Below are 19,690 nucleotides of genomic sequence, written 5' to 3'. Positions count from 1 at the left end.
GTGCCAGGTTTCCTCCAGATGTGACACTTGGCATTCAGGCCAAAGATGGTCTGAGAGTCTTTAGGTACTTTTTGGAAAACTCCAAGCTGGCTGTCATATGCCTTTTACCAAGGAGTGGTTACCATCTGGCCACTCTACCATAAAGGCCTGATTGGTGGAGTGCTGCAGAGATGGTTGTTCTTCTGGAAGGTTCTCCCATCTCCACAGAAGAACTCTGAAGCTCTGTCAGCGTGACCATCGGGTCCTTGGTCACCTCCCTGACCAAGGCCCTTCTCCACCGATTGCTCAGTTTGGCCGGGCGATCAGCTCTAGGAAGAGTCTTGGTGGTTCCAAACTTCTTCCATTGAAGAACGAGGGAGGCCACTGTGTTCTTGGGGACCGTCAATGCTGCAGAAACGTTTTGGTACCCTTCCCCATATCTGTGCCTCGAATACAATCCTGTCTTGGAGCTCTACAGGCAATTCCTTCGACCTCATGGCTTGGTTTTTACTCTGACATGCACTGTCAACTGTGGGACCTTATATAAAACAGGTGTGTGCCTTTTCTAAATCATGTCCAATCAATTGAATTTACCACAGGTCAAAGTTGTAGAAACATCTCAAGGATGATCAATGGAAACAGGATGCACCTGAGCTCAATTTCGTGTCTCATACCAAAGAGTCTGAATACTTACAGTACCAGTCAAAAGTTTTAGAACACCTACTCATTCAAGGGTTTTTCTTTATTTGTACTATTTTCTACATTGTAGAATAATAGTGAAGACATCAACCTATGGAATAACACATATGGAATCATGTAGTAACCAAAAAAGTGTTAAACAAATCAAAATATATTGTATTTTTGAGATTCTTCAAAGTAGCCATCCTTTGTCTTGATGACAGCTTGCAGAAAATAGTAAAAATAAAGAAAAACCCTTGAATGAGTAGGTGTGTCCAAACTTTTGACTGGTATTGTATGTGTCACGACTTCCACCGAAGTCGGCCCCTCTCCTTGTTCGGGCGGCGTTCGGTGGTCGACGTCACCGACTTACTAGTCACCACCGACCTGTTTCCCTGTTCGTTTTGTTTTGTCTTAAATTATACACACTTGTTTTCAATTCCCTGATTATGTTCCTTATTTAATCCTCTGGCTTCCATTTCTGTTTTGTCAGTGGTTGTTGGAGGTGTTTCTCCCAGCCATGTTGTTTTGCTGTGGGAGAAGTTGGATTATGGTTTTGAGTAAACACGTTTTGTTTGCACTCATCCCCGTGTCCTGCGTCTGACTCCGATACTTCTCCAAACGAAAGCGTTACAGTATGTAAATAAGCTATCAGTCTTTTTACATTTTCAATACACTTGCAAATTTTTTTTTAAAAACTGTCTTTATGGGATATTGTGTGTGGATTGCTGAGTATTTTTTTTATATCCATTTTTGAATAAGGCTGTAACGTAACAAAATGTGGAAAAAGTCAAGTGGTCTGAATACTTTCCGAAGGCACTGTAAATGCTCTTGGTCTTATGAGAGTGTGTACACACACACACACAAAACATTACACTGACAAACCGACAGCCAGTGAATCAGACAGAGAGACAGCCAGACAAGACACAAACAGAAACACACACCTCCTGGGAGATGTCCTCTCTTGGGGTGAGCTGCTGGCTGATGGCTGCCAGGGAGGCCTGGTCCACCTCCCGAATACAGTTGTTCAGCACCTCGATGGCCTCGTCACACTCCCTCTGGCCTGGGGCTTTGTCTCTGTACACACGCATAGACACACACAGTACTTGAGAAATGGTTTTGGAGAAGCCAAAATGACCAGACTTCCTAACGATTTGTGTTTTTAACCTTGATAACTTGGAACGAAGATACTTTTTTTCTCTCTCACAGAGACATGTCTCATATGGCTGGCTGCATGAATATATCTAACAATTAAACACCAACCCAGTGGCTAGCTTTACGCCAGTAACCTGGGAATTTTTCAAAAGTTTCCAGAATTTCTGTGGTAACTGACCATGTTAACTGTTACCTCATGTTAACACAGTATTTATCTCTGCTGTGGTAACTGACCATGTTAACTGTTACCTCATGTTGGTGATAAGTTTCTTGATGGAGTCGGAAACGGTCCTGGAGTGTCCGGCCAGCACTGACCACTTGGGGGGGTCTTTGGGGTTGACGGCCAGGGAGCGAGCGGTCTGGATCAGACCTGTGGAGCTCTCCAGCATGGTCTTAGCTGCAGCCACGATGGGCTCCATCGCTGCCAGGCCCTGGGGGTTGGAACAATAGACAACATTCTGGTTGACTGTGTAACATCTGACGTTCCCGTATCCGTTGTCTCTCCACCCAAAAAAGTGGACAAGGAAGTATCTCATGACATCAGTATTAAAATCAATTAACATTTGCCATTTATGGCAGATTCATAATGTTGGCTCGGCGTTGAAGTGATGTGTCACATTCACCATGTAGGCTTCATCTGAATCAGGCTTTATTTTCATCGGGGAGGACAACAAGCTCAGTAGCCTTGTGGTTAGAGTGTCCACCCTGAGATTGGAAGGTTGGGGGTTTGATCCCTGGTCGTCATACCAAATACTTAGAAATGGGACCTAATGCCTCAGCATTAAGGTGAAGAATTGGGGTTAAGGGGTAGGCAGTGTACATCAAGCTGCCAAATGGGCCATTTCTGGCTACTTGCTTACTAAGAGGAAAGTACAGGGGGAGAGCGTAACCACAGAGACAGTAGGGAAGGGACAGCGTAACCACAGAGACAGTAGGGAAGGGACAGCGTAACCACAGAGACAATAGGGAAGGGACAGCGTAACCACAGAGACAGTAGGGAAGGGACAGCGTAACCACAGAGACAATAGGGAAGGGACAGCGTAACCACAGAGACAATAGGGAAGGGACAGCGTAACCACAGAGACAGTAGGGAAGGGACAGCGTAACCACAGAGACAATAGGGAAGGGACAGCGTAACCACAGAGACAGTAGGGAAGGGACAGCGTAACCACAGAGACAGTAGGGAAGGGACAGCGTAACCACAGAGACAGTAGGGAAGGGACAGCGTAACCACAGAGACAGTAGGGAAGGGACAGCGTAACCACAGAGACAGTAGGGAAGGGACAGCGTAACCACAGAGACAGTAGGGAAGGGACAGCGTAACCACAGAGACGGTAGGGAAGGGACAGCGTAACCACAGAGACAGTAGGGAAGGGACAGCGTAACCACAGAGACGGTAGGGAAGGGACAGCGTAACCACAGAGACGGTAGGGAAGGGACAGCGTAACCACAGAGACGGTAGGGAAGGGACAGCGTAACCACAGAGACGGTAGGGAAGGGACAGCGTAACCACAGAGACAGTAGGGAAGGGAGAGCGTAACCACAGAGACAGTAGGGAAGGGACAGCGTAACCACAGAGACAGTAGGGAAGGGACAGCGTAACCACAGAGACAGTAGGGAACGGACAGCATAACCACAGAGACAGTAGGGAAGGCCAGTGAACTGTAGTACCTCAGCACTGATCTGAGCCGGCACGCTGGCGAATTCTGGGTTGGAGGCGAAGGCGGTGAGGTTATCCACAGCTTCTATCAGGGGGCCTGTGGCGACCCTACACTTCTCTCTGTTCTGCTGGTTAAACGCTCCATCCAGAGCCTACAGACAACGCACAAACAGGGTTACATTCATTAGTGATGGAATGACATTCTAAAACAGCAGTAAAAAAAAAATATAATAATAATAATAAAATATATATATATATATATATATATATAGATAGATAGATATAATTTGCTCCAAGATGGATTTAACAGCACTGTCAGGGACATATTTCAGAAATGTATTTCTCATTGCATGGGTTGTTGTTGGAGTCACCCTGCAAGTGTCTGTCACATTAACGATGTACCTTGCTGCAGCCCTAACCTGTACTGTACATTGAATGGCACATAGTACATATGAATTCAAAAAGTAATTACTCACTTTGATGGACTTGACCAGATTGGCTGTGCTGTTGGCCACCTCCTTAGCAGACTGGACAAACTGTCGCTTGGCAACAGGGTTGGCTGTTTTGGAGGAGGCCAGGCGACAGGCGTTGCACAGCGCTGACGTGTGCTTGGCGACGATGGTGGCGGCAGAGAGGACCTTGGGAAACAAGAGGAGGCGTCTGAAGTAGACAGCTAAAAGACACGGCTTCTGTTCAGAAACACTGATCATCTGTGTTCACCTTGACTCTGTATACAGTGGACATTTGGAAAACAGTATGCAGAGCAAGTTTAGGTTGGTTAGATGTGTGGTCTGTGTGGTATGACGTGTGAGTGAGGAAGTCAATGAGGTTGTCAGTGAGTGAATGAGAGTTTGCAGGTGTGTGTGTTTATTTGTGAGTGCTTGCGTGTGTTTATCCATGTACCTTGAGTAAGCAGGTGAGTGTATGAATGCATGAGTGTTCATTCGTACGGTCGTGTGTGTGTGTGTGTGTGTTCTACCTGGGACTGGGTGCAGGCCGGGTCGACCAGGTTCTGGCATGCCATCTGGATGGACTGGTTGGCACGGGCAAACTGGCCAGGGTCCACCAACCCCTTCTGGCCAGCGTGGCTTTTAGGGTCTGACACTCCAACCAGGTAGGCACCCTGTAACATTTATCAGACAAATTACTGTGGTACGGATGGTTTTGATGAACTAAGCAAGATAAATGTAACAAGTGCTGACAGGAGTTAGAGCAAATATGGAAACATTGTAGATTTTTTTTACAGTGTAAAAAAAAAACTACAGCTAAAAATCTACGATGACGGCTGCTTTTAATTAGATGATCGCTAACAATCGCTAACGTAGCAGCTCTGTTTATGACAACGTTCACATCTGCAGAGCTACACGTGGTATTGTTGATGGACAACGTTAACATCTGCAGAGCTACACGCGTTATTGTTGATGGACAACGTTAACATCTGCAGAGCTACACGTGTTATTGTTGATGGACAACGTTAACATCCGCAGAGCTACACGTGGTATTGTTGATGGACAACGTTAACATCTGCAGAGCTACACATGTTATTGTTGATGGACAACGTTAACATCCGCAGAGCTACACGTGGTATTGTTGATGGACAACGTTAACATCCGCAGAGCTACACGTGGTATTGTTGATGGACAACGTTAACATCCGCAGAGCTACACGTGTTATTGTTGATGGACAACGTTAACATCCGCAGAGCTACACGTGGTATTGTTGATGGACAACGTTAACATCTGCAGAGCTACACATGTTATTGTTGATGGACAACGTTAACATCCGCAGAGCTACACGTGGTATTGTTGATGGACAACGTTAACATCTGCAGAGCTACACGCGTTATTGTTGATGGACAACGTTAACATCCACAGAGCTACACGTGTTATTGTTGATGGACAACGTTAACATCCGCAGAGCTACACGTGGTATTGTTGATGGACAACATTAACATCCGCAGAGCTACACGTGTTATTGTTGATGGACAACGTTAACATCCGCAGAGCTACACGTGGTATTGTTGATGGACAACGTTAACATCCGCAGAGCTACACGTGTTATTGTTGACGGACAACGTTAACATCCGCAGCGCTACACGTGGTATTGTTGATGGACAACGTTAACATCTGCAGAGCTGCACGTGTTATTGTTGACGGACAACGTTAACATCCGCAGAGCTACACGTGGTATTGTTGATGGACAACGTTAACATCCGCAGAGCTACACGTGTTATTGTTGATGGACAACGTTAACATCTGCAGAGCTACACGTGTTATTGTTGATGGACAACGTTAACATCCGCAGCGCTACACGTGGGTAGAGCCACCGCAGTGAGTTTATCAAACGGTGTTCCAACAAAACATGTTACATGTCTATTGACGAAGGTTTTCCAAGATCTTCCACATCGCTCACGTTACGCTTGTCTTGCCACTCTTTGCCATGGCATCATGCATTCACACACAGAAACAGAAGCAAACATTCAGACACAGATGCACTCAAACACACACGCACTCAAACACGTACACAAACACACTCAACTCTTCAATGGGAAGAAGCGCAGAGCCATTGTGAATGTGAGAGCATAATGTACTGTAATGAACTGTGCAGTAATGTACTGTAATGAAATGTAATGTAATGTAATGAACTGTAATGTAATGTACTGTAATGAAATGTACTGTAATGTAATGTACTGAACTGTAATGTACTGAACTGTAATGTACTGTAATGTACTGAACTGTAATGTACTGAACTGTAATGTACTGTAATGTAATGTACTGTAATGTACTGTAATGTAATGTACTGTAATGTACTGAACTGTACTGAACTGTAATGTACTGAACTGTAATGTACTGTAATGTACTGAACTGTAATGTACTGAACTGTAATGTACTGTAATGTACTGAACTGTAATGTACTGAACTGTAATGTACTGTAATGTACTGAACTGTAATGTACTGTAATGTAATGTACTGTAATGTACTGAACTGTAATGTACTGTAATGTAATGTACTGTAATGTACTGAACTGTAATGTACTGAACTGTAATGTACTGTAATGTACTGAACTGTAATGTACTGTAATGTACTGTAATGTACTGTAATGTACTGAACTGTAATGTACTGAACTGTAATGTACTGTAATGTACTGTAATGTACTGTAATGTACTGTAATGTGCTGCAATGTACTGAACTGTAATGTACTGTAATGTACTGAACTGTAATGTACTGAACTGTAATGTACTGAACTGTAATGTACTGAACTGTACTGTAATGTACTGTACTGTAATGTACTGAACTGTAATGTACTGAACTGTAATGTACTGAACTGTAATGTACTGTAATGAAATGTAATGAACTGTACTGTAATGTACTGTAATTTACTATGCTGTACTGTACTGAACTGTAATGTACTGTACTGTAATGCACTGTACTGTACTGTAATGCACTGTACTGTACTGTAATGCACTGTACTGCACTGTACTGTACTGAACTGTACTGTACTGAACTGTAATGTACTGTACTGCACTGTACTGAACTGAACTGTACTGAACTGTAATGTACTGAACTGTAATGTACTGAACTAAACTGTACTGTACTGAACTGTACTGTACTGAACTGTAATGTACTGAACTGTAATGTACTGAACTGAACTGTAATGTACTAAACTGTACTGAACTGAACTGTAATGTACTGTACTGTACTGTACTGAACTGTACTGTAATGTACTGTACTGTACTGAACTGTACTGTAATGTACTGAACTGAACTGTAATGTACTGAACTGAACTGTAATGTACTGTACTGAACTGTACTGTACTGAACTGTACTGTACTGAACTGAACTGTACTGAACTGAACTGAACTGTACTGAACTGTAATGTACTGTACTGAACTGTAATGTACTGAACTGTAATGTACTGAACTGTACTGTAATGTACTGAACTGTAATGTACTGAACTGTAATGTACTGAACTGTAATGTACTGTAATGTACTGAACTGTACTGAACTGTACTGTACTGAACTGTACTGTACTGAACTGTAATGTACTGAACTGTAATGTACTGAACTGTAATGTACTGAACTGAACTGAACTGTACTGAACTGAACTGTACTGAACTGTAATGTACTGAACTGTAATGTACTGAACTGTAATGTACTGTAATGTACTGAACTGTACTGAACTGTACTGTACTGAACTGTACTGTACTGAACTGTAATGTACTGAACTGAACTGTAATGTACTGAACTGAACTGTACTGTACTGAACTGAACTGAACTGAACTGTACTGTAATGTACTGAACTGTAATGTACTGAACTGTAATGTACTGAACTGTAATGTACTGTAATGTACTGAACTGTAATGTACTGAACTGTAATGTACTGAACTGTACTGAACTGTAATGTACTGAACTGTAATGTACTGAACTGTAATGTACTGTAATGTACTGAACTGTAATGTACTGAACTGTAATGTAATGAGCAGATGGAGCATTCAGAGACACATACTGACAGACCCACATGACCAGGCCTTACTCACAGCCATTAGGCGCCTCTGCGTCTGCGCGTCTGTGTGTGTGTGTGTGTGTGTGTGTGTGTGTGTGTGTGTGTGTGTGTGTGTGTGTGTGTGTGTGTGTGTGAGCATGTGCGGGCTTTTGTTTGTGTGGTTATATGAGAGTATGCATGTGTGCCCTACTGTGTAAATGTACGCAGGTGAATTGAGAGAGGAATTGACTGTTGAAAGTGACTACCACTCCTTCCCTCCCAGGTCCAGATGTTCCTAAGCTAGCATCGAATTGCCTCATTGGCTGAGGGAATAATTAGGCCGATGTATTAGAGCGTGGGACCATCCAACTATGCAATGCACTCTATTCTCCATGGAGTACACAACTTTGGACCAGGACCCATAGGGTATATAGGAAATTGGGTATACAGGGCATAGGGGGCCATTTGGGACACCCCCTGGTCTGCTGGACTGGAAGGTGGTTTACCTGGGCAGCTGCTTCAGTAAGGCCACACAGGGCTTTAGAGCCAGAGCTGACAGAGTCCCCAAACTCAGGCAGATTGCTGTTCTTAGCATTGTGGGAGATTCCAGCCATGGCTTCCCCCAGGACCTGCAGGACACAAGGCAAATAGATTTAAAATACTTAGATTTCTTAATATTTCTATATATTTAAACATATATTTATTTCACAAAATAGCTATACAACATTATAAGGTATATAGGTGATCGAAAATCTTATTTTAAAAACAAACACCACCATTTCCCTGGATATATTCTATGACATAGTAGGGAGGAAGTGGGGGGGAGTAGGGAGGAAGTGGGGGGAAGTAGGGAGGAAGTGGGGGGGAGTAGGGAGGAAGTGGGGGGAAGTAGGGAGGAAGTGGGGGGAAGTAGGGAGGAAGTGGGGGGGAGTAGGGAGGAAGTATGTGGGAAGTCGGGAGGAAGTATGTGGGAAGTCGGGAGGATGTATGTGGGAAGTAGGGAGGAAGTATGTGGGAAGTAGGGAGGAAGTATGTGGGAAGTAGGGAGGAAGTATGTGGGAAGTCGGGAGGAAGTGGGGGGGAGTAGGGAGGAAGTGGGGGGGAGTAGGGAGGAAGTGGGGGGGAGTAGGGAGGAAGTGGGGGGAGTAGGGAGGATAGGGGGGGAGTAGGGAGGAAGTGGGGGGGGAGTAGGGAGGAAGTGGGGGGGAGTAGGGAGGAAGTGGGGGGGAGTAGGGAGGAAGTGGGGGGGAGTAGGGAGAACATATAGAAGGAAAGGAAGATAAAGGGTAAGAGGAAATGAAAGAAATGAAATATATTTATCAAGGAGGTGTCTAGTCTGTTGTTTACCTTGGAGTTCTCCATGACACTGTCGATGCAGTCAAAGTAGGAGAGGTCACTGACCGCCTCGGTGGGGTTCTCAAGCATACCCCGAACAGTCTGGAGAGACATGATGCACAGGTTAGGAACATGACAACCCACACAGCCACAGAGAGAACACAGACTACTATACATGGACACAGAAATGCACTCAGACACACCCCACATATACATATGTGCACGCACAAGGCACACGCACACACAAACACACAAAAGACCTGTCAATTATGCACCCTTCAGGTGACATGTTAATGAACCAGACAAAGAAGACAACTTGAAGCTGTGTCACTAGACTCTGGAGCACAACAACTTGAATCTGTGTCACTAGACTCTGGAGCACAACAACTTGAAGCTGTGTCACTAGACTGGAGCACAACAACTTGAAGCTGTGTCACTAGACTCTGGAGCACAACAACTTGAAGCTGTGTCACTAGACTCTGGGGCACAACAACTTGAAGCTGTGTCACTAGACTCTGGAGCACAACAACTTGAATCTGTGTCACTAGACTCTGGAGCACAACAACTTGAAGCTGTGTCACTAGACTGGAGCACAACAACTTGAAGCTGTGTCACTAGACTCTGGAGCACAACAACTTGAATCTGTGTCACTAGACACTGGAGCACAACAACTTGAAGCTGTGTCACTAGACTCTGGAGCACAACAACTTGAAGCTGTGTCACTAGACTGGAGCACAACAACTTGAAGCTGTGTCACTAGACTCTGGAGCATAACAACTTGAAGCTGTGTCACTAGACTCTGGAGCACAACAACTTGAAGCTGTGTCACTAGACTCTGGAGCACAACAACTTGAAGCTGTGTCACTAGACTCTGGAGCACAACAACAAATTTTGATCTCACACTCAAATCATACCTTCACTGTGTAATAGGAGAAATTATTAGGTAGCATAACTTTATTTCCCAAGTACGGATAAACCATGCCAATACTGAGATTATTTCAAGTCTATGACCCAAAAAATATATCAGAAATGCATAAAGATATTGATATTCATACATCAATGTTTATATATTAATAATTACACATTTCTAATACTAAGATATAATAGTAGAAAACAGTAGAAAAATAGTAACATGTTCTCGACCAATCACCACTTTAAGTACATTGAAGGGGTGGTTCAGCGATATTACATATTCATATATTTGTTTCCTTACCTTGAAAACAGTCTATGGACAAGGAGGGAGTACAATCTACACGTTGGTTTGTTAATCTAGCCACAAGACAATATTAGCTTGTTCAAACACAAACCTATCCAAGTCAATGTCCTCCGTTTAGAGAGTTTCACATTCCATGACCAAATCATTTACAAATAACTTCAAATCACTGAGCAACAAAATATTTTGATGAGATAACTTGGAGGGAGAGGAGGAACAGGAGCGAGAGTGTGAAGGAGGGAGAAGGGGAACAGGAGCGAGTGTGTGAAAGAGGAGGGAGAAGGGGAACAGGAGCGAGTGTGTGAAGGAGGAGGGAGAAGGGGAACAGGAGCGAGTGTGTGAAGGAGGAGGGAGAAGAGGAACAGGAGCGAGAGTGTGAAGGAGGAGGGAGAAGAGGAACAGGAGCGAGAGTGTGAAGGAAGAGGGAGAGGAGGAACAGGAGCGAGAGTGTGAAGGAAGAGGGAGAGGAGGAACAGGAGCGAGAGTGTGAAGGAGGAGGGAGAGGAGGAACAGGAGCGAGAGTGTGAAGGAGGAGGGAGAGGAGGAACAGGAGCGAGAGTGTGAAGGAGGAGGGAGAGGAGGAACAGGAGCGAGAGTGTGAAGGAGGAGGGAAAAGATGAACAGGAGCGAGAGTGTGAAGGAGGAGGGAGAGGAGGAACAGGAGCGAGAGTGTGAAGGAGGAGGGAGAGGAGGAACAGGAGCGAGAGTGTGAAGGAGGAGGGAGAGGAGGAACAGGAGCGAGATTGCGAAGGAGGAGGGAGAGGAGGAACAGGAGCGAGAGTGCGAAGGAGGAGGGAGAAGAGGAACAGGAGCGAGAGTGTGAAGGAGGGGGGGGGGGGAGGAACAGGAGTGAGGGAATGAAGGAGGAGGGAGAAGAGGAACAGGAGCGAGAGTGTGAAGGAGGAGGGAGAGGAGGAACAGGAGCGAGAGTGTGAAGGAGGAGGGAAAAGATGAACAGGAGCGAGAGTGTGAAGGAGGAGGGAAAAGATGAACAGGAGCGAGAGTGTGAAGGAGGAGGGAGAGGAGGAACAGGAGCGAGAGTGTAAAGGAGGAGGGAGAGGAGGAACAGGAGCGAGAGTGTGAAGGAGGAGGGAGAGGAGGAACAGGAGGGAGAGCGTGAAGGAGGAGGGAGAGGAGGAACAGGAGCGAGAGTGTGAAGGAGGAGGGAGAGGAGGAACAGGAGCGAGAGTGTGAAGGAGGAGGGAGAGGAGGAACAGGAGCGAGGGAGTGAAGGAGGAGGGAGAGGAGGAACAGGAGCGAGGGAGTGAAGGAGGAGGGAGAGGAGGAACAGGAGCGAGAGTGTGAAGGAGGGAGAGGAGGAACAGGAGCGAGAGTGTGAAGGAGGAGGGAGAGGAGGAACAGGAGCGAGAGTGTGAAGGAGGAGGGAGAAGAGGAACAGGAGCGAGGGAGTGAAGGAGGAGGAAGAGGAACAGGAGCGAGGGAGTGAAGGAGGAGGGAGAGGAGGAACGGGAGCGAGAGTGTGAAGGAGGAGGGAGAGGAGGAACAGGAGCGAGGGAGTGAAGGAGGAACAGGAGCGAGGGAGTGAAGGAGGAACAGGAGCGAGGGAGTGAAGGAGGAGGGAGAGGAGGAACAGGAGCGAGAGTGTGAAGGAGGAGAGAGAGGAGGAACAGGAGCGAGAGTGTGAAGGAGGAGAGAGAACAGGAGCCAGACGGAATGAAATTTAAAACATGATAAACTAATATAAAAATACTAATATTAGTGGTTGGTGGCAGTGGCAACAGTAGACTGTTTTTATGATAATGAATATGTATAAATATACAATTTTACTTTGTAAATGTTCCTGAACTATCCCGTTAATATCCACATACAGAATACAACATGCAGTAATACAGTATAGTGTACCTAGAAGAACAATAACACACTCTTTCCCAGCCTTAGCAACCGTTCAACTCCCTCACTCCACAGTGTTCACATACACCAACAACTGAATGAGTCATCCAACAAACTGTTCAGAGATTGAAAGACAAAAAAAATGACAACAAATAGAAAGAGGAGAGAAGAACGGGTGTACCTCGAGCTCCCGGAGAGCATTGTCACACTCCTTCTGGCCCGGGGCCTGCTGGGTACACATGGTGATGAGCTGGTTGATACTGTCAGTGACGGCACTGTGGACAGAGAGAGAGAGAGAGAGAGAGAGAGAGAGAGAGAGAGAGAGAGAGAGAGAGAGAGAGAGAGAGAGAGAGAGAGAGAGAGAGAGAGAGAGGTAGCATGTGAGAAAACAAGAGGGAGTGTGTTAGCGACAGAGTAACAGAAAGGGTGTGTGTGTGTGTGTGTGTGTGTGTGTGTGTGTGTGTGAGAATGAGGGATGGAGAGCACCAGTCTCTCGCTGTAAATTGCCGTTCGCCCACACACGCTTCAGAGCTTTGGTGTTTAGAATCTCTACAGAGAACTGGTGAGCTGTTTTCTCATCAGAAACTGAAAGGCAGAGAGTGAAAAAGAAAAGATAGACATTGAAAGCAGGAGAGACACAGACAGAGACAGAGACACAGACAGAGACACAGACAGAGACACAGACAGAGACACAGACAGAGACACAGACAGACAGACAGACAGACAGACAGACAGACAGACAGAGACACAGACAGAGACAGACAGAGACACAGACAGAGACAGACAGAGACACAGACAGAGACAGACAGAGACACAGACAGACAGACAGACAGAGACACAGACAGACAGACAGAGAGACACAGACAGACAGACAGACAGACAGACAGACAGACAGACAGACAGACAGACAGACAGAGAGCAAGCGAGAAAGACAGAGAGCGAGAAAGACAGAGAGCGAGAACGGAGCAGCCCACACTAAAGAACGGAGCAGCCCACACTAAAGAACGGAGCAGCCCACACTAAAGAACGGAGCAGCCCACACTAAAGAACGGAGCAGCCCACACTAAAGAACGGAGCAGCCCACACTAAAGAACGGAGCAGCCCACACTAAAGAACGGAGCAGCCCACACTAAAGAACGGAGCAGCCCACACTAAAGAACGGAGCAGCCCACACTAAAAACGGAGCAGCCCACACTAAAGAACGGAGCAGCCCACACTAAAGAACGGAGCAGCCCACACTAAAGAACGGAGCAGCCCACACTAAAGAACGGAGCAGCCCACACTAAAGAACGGAGCAGCCCACACTAAAGAACGGAGCAGCCCACACTAAAGAACGGAGCAGCCCACACTAAAGAACGGAGCAGCCCACACTAAAGAACGGAGCAGCCCACACTAAAGAACGGAGCAGCCCACACTAAAGAACGGAGCAGCCCACACTAAAGAACGGAGCAGCCCACACTAAAGAACGGAGCAGCCCACACTAAAGAACGGAGCAGCCCACACTAAAGAACGGAGCAGCCCACACTAAAGAACGGAGCAGCCCACACTAAAGAACGGAGCAGCCCACACTAAAGAACGGAGCAGCCCACACTAAAGAACGGAGCAGCCCACACTAGTCTAAAGAGGTGCCTTTAGAAAAATAGAAAAGTGTTCAATCAAAGCCTGTCACATCCCTTTTCCTTGAGTCTCATAGCGGAGTAGGGTGAAGTTGTCCCCTAGATGCTGATCTTGGGTCAGCTTTTAATTTTCCTCATTAAGGGTGAAGGTAAGAATTGGGGGAGGGGAAGCTGATCCTAGAGCTGTAGATAGAGCTCCTGTCACCCGTCATCATGACATCCAACTGGGAGAGGTGTGTCCGGTTGAACTTTTCATTCAATATAACCCCTACTGACAGTTTGTTATATAACCCTACTGACAGTTTGTTATATAACCCCCTACTGACAGTTTGTTATATAAACCCCTACTGACAGTTTGTTATATAACCCCTACTGACAGTTTGTTATATAAACCCCTACTGACAGTTTGTTATATAAACCCCTACTGACAGTTTGTTATATAAACCCCTACTGACAGTTTGTTATATAAACCCCTACTGACAGTTTGTTATATAACCCCTACTGACAGTTTGTTATATAAACCCCTACTGACAGTTTGTTATATAACCCCTACTGACAGTTTGTTATATAAACCCCTACTGACAGTTTGTTATATAAACCCCTACTGACAGTTTGTTATATAAACCCTACTGACAGTTTGTTATATAAACCCCTACTGACAGTTTGTTATATAAACCCCTACTGACAGTTTGTTATATAAACCCCTACTGACAGTTTGTTATATAAACCCCTACTGACAGTTTGTTATATAAACCCCTACTGACAGTTTGTTATATAAACCCTACTGACAGTTTGTTATATAAACCCTACTGACAGTTTGTTATATAAACCCCTACTGACAGTTTGTTATATAAACCCCTACTGACAGTTTGTTATATAAACCCCTACTGACAGTTTGTTATATAAACCCCTACTGACAGTTTGTTATATAAACCCTACTGACAGTTTGTTATATAACCCCCTACTGACAGTTTGTTATATAAACCCCTACTGACAGTTTGTTATATAAACCCCTACTGACAGTTTGTTATATAAACCCCTACTGACAGTTTGTTATATAACCCCCTACTGACAGTTTGTTATATAACCCCTACTGACAGTTTGTTATATAACCCTACTGACAGTTTGTTATATAACCCCTACTGACAGTTTGTTATATAACCCCCTACTGACAGTTTGTTATATAACCCTACTGACAGTTTGTTATATAACCCCTACTGACAGTTTGTTATATAACCCTACTGACAGTTTGTTATATAACCCTACTGACAGTTTGTTATATAACCCCTACTGACAGTTTGTTATATAAACCCCTACTGACAGTTTGTTATATAAACCCCTACTGACAGTTTGTTATATAACCCCTACTGACAGTTTGTTATATAACCCTACTGACAGTTTGTTATATAACCCCTACTGACAGTTTGTTATATAACCCCTACTGACAGTTTGTTATATAACCCCTACTGACAGTTTGTTATATAAACCCTACTGACAGTTTGTTATATAAGCCTACTGACAGTTTGTTATATAAACCCTACTGACAGTTTGTTATATAACCCCTACTGACAGTTTGTTATATAAACCCTACTGACAGTTTGTTATATAAGCCTACTGACAGTTTGTTATATAACCCTACTGACAGTTTGTTATATAACCCCCTACTGACAGTTTGTTATATAAACCCCTACTGACAGTTTGTTATATAAACCCTACTGACAGTTTGTTATATAACCCTACTGACAGTTTGTTATATAAACCCCTACTGACAGTTTGTTATATAAACCCCTACTGACAGTTTGTTATATAAACCCTACTGACAGTTTGTTATATAAACCCCTACTGACAGTTTGTTATATAACCCTACTGACAGTTTGTTATATAACCCTACTGACAGTTTGTTATATAAACCCCTACTGACAGTTTGTTATATAAACCCCTACTGACAGTTTGTTATATAAACCCCTACTGACAGTTTGTTATATAAACCCCTACTGACAGTTTGTTATATAAACCCTACTGACAGTTTGTTATATAAACCCCTACTGACAGTTTGTTATATAAACCCTACTGACAGTTTGTTATATAACCCCTACTGACAGTTTGTTATATAAACCCCTACTGACAGTTTGTTATATAAACCCTACTGACAGTTTGTTATATAAACCCCTACTGACAGTTTGTTATATAACCCCTACTGACAGTTTGTTATATAAACCCCTACTGACAGTTTGTTATATAACCCTACTGACAGTTTGTTATATAACCCCTACTGACAGTTTGTTATATAAACCCCTACTGACAGTTTGTTATATAAACCCTACTGACAGTTTGTTATATAAACCCCTACTGACAGTTTGTTATATAAACCCTACTGACAGTTTGTTATATAAACCCTACTGACAGTTTGTTATATAAACCCTACTGACAGTTTGTTATATAAAACCCTACTGACAGTTTGTTATATAAACCCCTACTGACAGTTTGTTATATAACCCCTACTGACAGTTTGTTATATAACCCCTACTGACAGTTTGTTATATAAACCCTACTGACAGTTTGTTATATAAACCCCTACTGACAGTTTGTTATATAAACCCCTACTGACAGTTTGTTATATAAACCCCTACTGACAGTTTGTTATATAAACCCTACTGACAGTTTGTTATATAAACCCTACTGACAGTTTGTTATATAACCCTACTGACAGTTTGTTATATAACCCCCTACTGACAGTTTGTTATATAAACCCTACTGACAGTTTGTTATATAACCCTACTGACAGTTTGTTATATAAACCCCTACTGACAGTTTGTTATATAACCCCCTACTGACAGTTTGTTATATAAACCCCTACTGACAGTTTGTTATATAAACCCCTACTGACAGTTTGTTATATAACCCTACTGACAGTTTGTTATATAACCCTACTGACAGTTTGTTATATAAACCCCTACTGACAGTTTGTTATATAAACCCCTACTGACAGTTTGTTATATAAACCCCTACTGACAGTTTGTTATATAAACCCCTACTGACAGTTTGTTATATAAAACCCTACTGACAGTTTGTTATATAACCCTGCGCTTTCTATGCACGTCGCACGCACGTTAGAAGACGTGTATACAAGAACGTGACTATTGTAACGTGTGTGTGTGTAAGACAGGGAGTTAGAGAATGCTCAGAGCTGTGTCTACTGTAAATGAGAGTGGGTGGTGTGTGTGTGCGTGTAACAATAAGAGCTTGAGTAACGTGGAAAGGAACACATGTTAACAATTAGCATGGAGCATCATGAGAGGGTAACAAATATCACTATTCAAATAGAAACTCTCCCCAGTGAAAATGACAACATGTTTCCAGTACAAACCTGGAATTTCAATGAATGCCTAAATAGATTTCATAGAGTTGAAAGTAGAAGTGAACCCAAGCCTGCTATCTGTAGCGAACTGCATTGTGGGTGCTGGGAGGGGTCTGTGGACAGGCTGTAATGCCATTCTTACCGAGCGGCGGCTGCCAGTTGGTTCTTGAGGTTGGGGGAGTTGGGGTCAGTGGACAGGACCTTGGCGGCGAGCAGCAGCTTACTGGACGACATGGAGATGGTCTTGAGGTTGGACACCACCTGCGTCTGGTTCTCCTTGTTCTGAACGGAGGGCAGACAGGAAGGAAAGGGTTCACATCAGGTCATGAAGGTTCTCTCAGCCATTCACGCACATATGAAGTGAGTAACATATGACACACACAAGCATGGAAACATCTGATAAGAATGAATTGCCTGCATATATCTCAAGACATGTCCCGTCCTCCTCTCTAAACATACACTTAACAAAACATATGACCACTGCATCATACACAGTATGAAATTAGCTACATAACATCAATCAACCTGAACAATACATCACAACGCAACAGATATCATTTCACCCCAGTCACATGACACTGGTGTTTCATCCGTGTCCTTCTCTGACCTGTGACTGGCCGGCCATGTCCACGCCGGCCTCCAGGAAGTCTCCGAAGTCATGGCCGAACTTGCCAGTGGCCTTGGCCAGGTCCTGGGTGGTGCCTCTGGACGATTGGACCAGCTCATTGGCTGACTGGTTGAGACCGGCTGCAGCCTGGTTCAGGTTGACCTGCGCCTCCTGGAAACTCTTCCCACTGGGCGGGAACTGGAGAAGAGAGGGGGAGGAGGGGATAAATGAAGAGAAAAATAAGTCATGAAAAGGAGAAAAGAGAATAATAGTAGAAAACAAAAAGTCGTCCTAAAAAATCAGAACAACGCACCTCGTATTTTAGTTTGGTGTGATTTTCTACTCACAGAATTGGCCAGTAGCTTCTTACTGGCCTCTCCAACTGTTCTTATAGCGTTGTCCACATCTCTCTGTCCAGGCAGGCAGTTCACACTCCTGTTCAGGGCCTGGGATACAGCCTTGGCCACCTGTACACAACCAAACACATTCAAATAGAAGCATTTCGTAGGTGGATATGATGTTTCTTAAGGTCTTTCATAGAAGCACAGTCTTGACTGTTGATGGGTTTACATTCTAATAGTGAGCTCTTTGTGTATTGGCAACAAATATGCAAAAGTATAAAACCTGACAGACTGTCTGACTTTCTCTGACTGACCTGTGCCAGTCTCTGCTGGCTGTCAGGATCTCCCGGCTTGGCGATGGCTCTCTTGGTCTCTTCGATCAGATTGGCCGACTTGTCCATAACGTCACCAGCGCAGTCCAGCATGGCGTTGCGGGCCTGAGGGTCGGCGGTTGTCGCGGCAACCCCACGGGCGGCCGAGGCCAGAGCGCGCAATGCCTGAGCCACGTCTCTAGCTGCCATACCTGAGAGAGGGGACAAAGCGTGAGTACCATCTGTCTCCCCTAGAGGGTGCTCATGAGTCTTCCTCACTCCCACCAGATACATGTTTAGGCTTTAATGCTGTCAGACACATTATATACTATACTCAGTGCACATGGCTGAGGGCTTCATGATCCTTTTATTATCTGAGCTACATTCTTTATTTTTACATACTTCAGTAAGTTACCTCTCGGCCAGGGCTCTCCAACCCTGCTCCTAGAGAGCTACCATCCTGTAGGTGTTCAATCCAACCCTGCTCCTAGAGAGCTACCCTCCTGTAGGTGTTCAATCCAACCCTGCTCCTAGAGAGCTACCCTCCTGTAGGTGTTCAATCCAACCCTGCTCCTAGAGAGCTACCATCCTGTAGGTATTCAATCCAACCCTGTTCCTAGAGAGCTACCCTCCTGTAGGTGTTCAATCCAACCCTGCTCCTAGAGAGCTACCCTCCTGTAGGTGTTCAATCCAACCCTGCTCCTAGAGAGCTACCCTCCTGTAGGTGTTCAATTCAACCCTGTTCCTAGAGAGCTACCCTCCTGTAGGTGTTCAATCCAACCCTGTTCCTAGAGAGCTACCCTCCTGTAGGTGTTCAATCCAACCCTGCTCCTAGAAAGCTACCCTCCTGTAGGTGTTCAATCCAACCCTAGTTGGAACTAACCTGATTCAGTTTATCAACCAGCTAATTATTAGAATCAGGTGTGCTAGATGAGGGTTGGAGAGAAAACCTACAGGACGATAGCTCTCCAGGAGCAGGGTTGGAGAGCCTTGCTGTAGGTCAGGGTTATCCAACTCTAGTCCCAGAGAGCCATAGTTGAAATGTCTTCACTATTATTCTACAGTGTAGAAAAAATATAAAAATAAAGAAAAACCCTTGAATGAG

At 44.6% G+C, this 19,690-nt stretch overlaps 1 protein-coding gene across 4 annotated transcripts in view; it reads right to left on the bottom strand.

Moving 5' to 3' along the window:
• tln1 (talin 1) overlaps positions 1-19,690 on the bottom strand; it is a 146,506-nt gene that overhangs the window by 41,461 nt on the left and 85,355 nt on the right. For all 4 annotated transcript variants that reach the window (XM_029710393.1, XM_029710395.1, XM_029710396.1 and 1 more), the window contains 12 exons: positions 18,589-18,797; positions 18,281-18,400; positions 17,934-18,131; positions 17,469-17,608; positions 12,534-12,627; positions 9,301-9,390; positions 8,460-8,582; positions 4,452-4,595; positions 3,949-4,110; positions 3,484-3,624; positions 2,062-2,243; positions 1,602-1,734 (listed from right to left, as the gene is read on the bottom strand). In XM_029710393.1, coding sequence (XP_029566253.1) covers positions 1,602-1,734; positions 2,062-2,243; positions 3,484-3,624; positions 3,949-4,110; positions 4,452-4,595; positions 8,460-8,582; positions 9,301-9,390; positions 12,534-12,627; positions 17,469-17,608; positions 17,934-18,131; positions 18,281-18,400; positions 18,589-18,797 — 1,736 coding nt within the window. The remainder of the gene's footprint in view (positions 1-1,601; positions 1,735-2,061; positions 2,244-3,483; positions 3,625-3,948; positions 4,111-4,451; positions 4,596-8,459; positions 8,583-9,300; positions 9,391-12,533; positions 12,628-17,468; positions 17,609-17,933; positions 18,132-18,280; positions 18,401-18,588; positions 18,798-19,690) is intronic.

The sequence above is a fragment of the Salmo trutta genome, chromosome 23 (genome assembly GCF_901001165.1).
Source record: "Salmo trutta chromosome 23, fSalTru1.1, whole genome shotgun sequence".
NCBI lineage: Eukaryota > Metazoa > Chordata > Actinopteri > Salmoniformes > Salmonidae > Salmo > Salmo trutta.
Note: the sequence above shows the minus strand (reverse complement) of the source record. Positions and strands in the feature narration are given on the sequence as shown.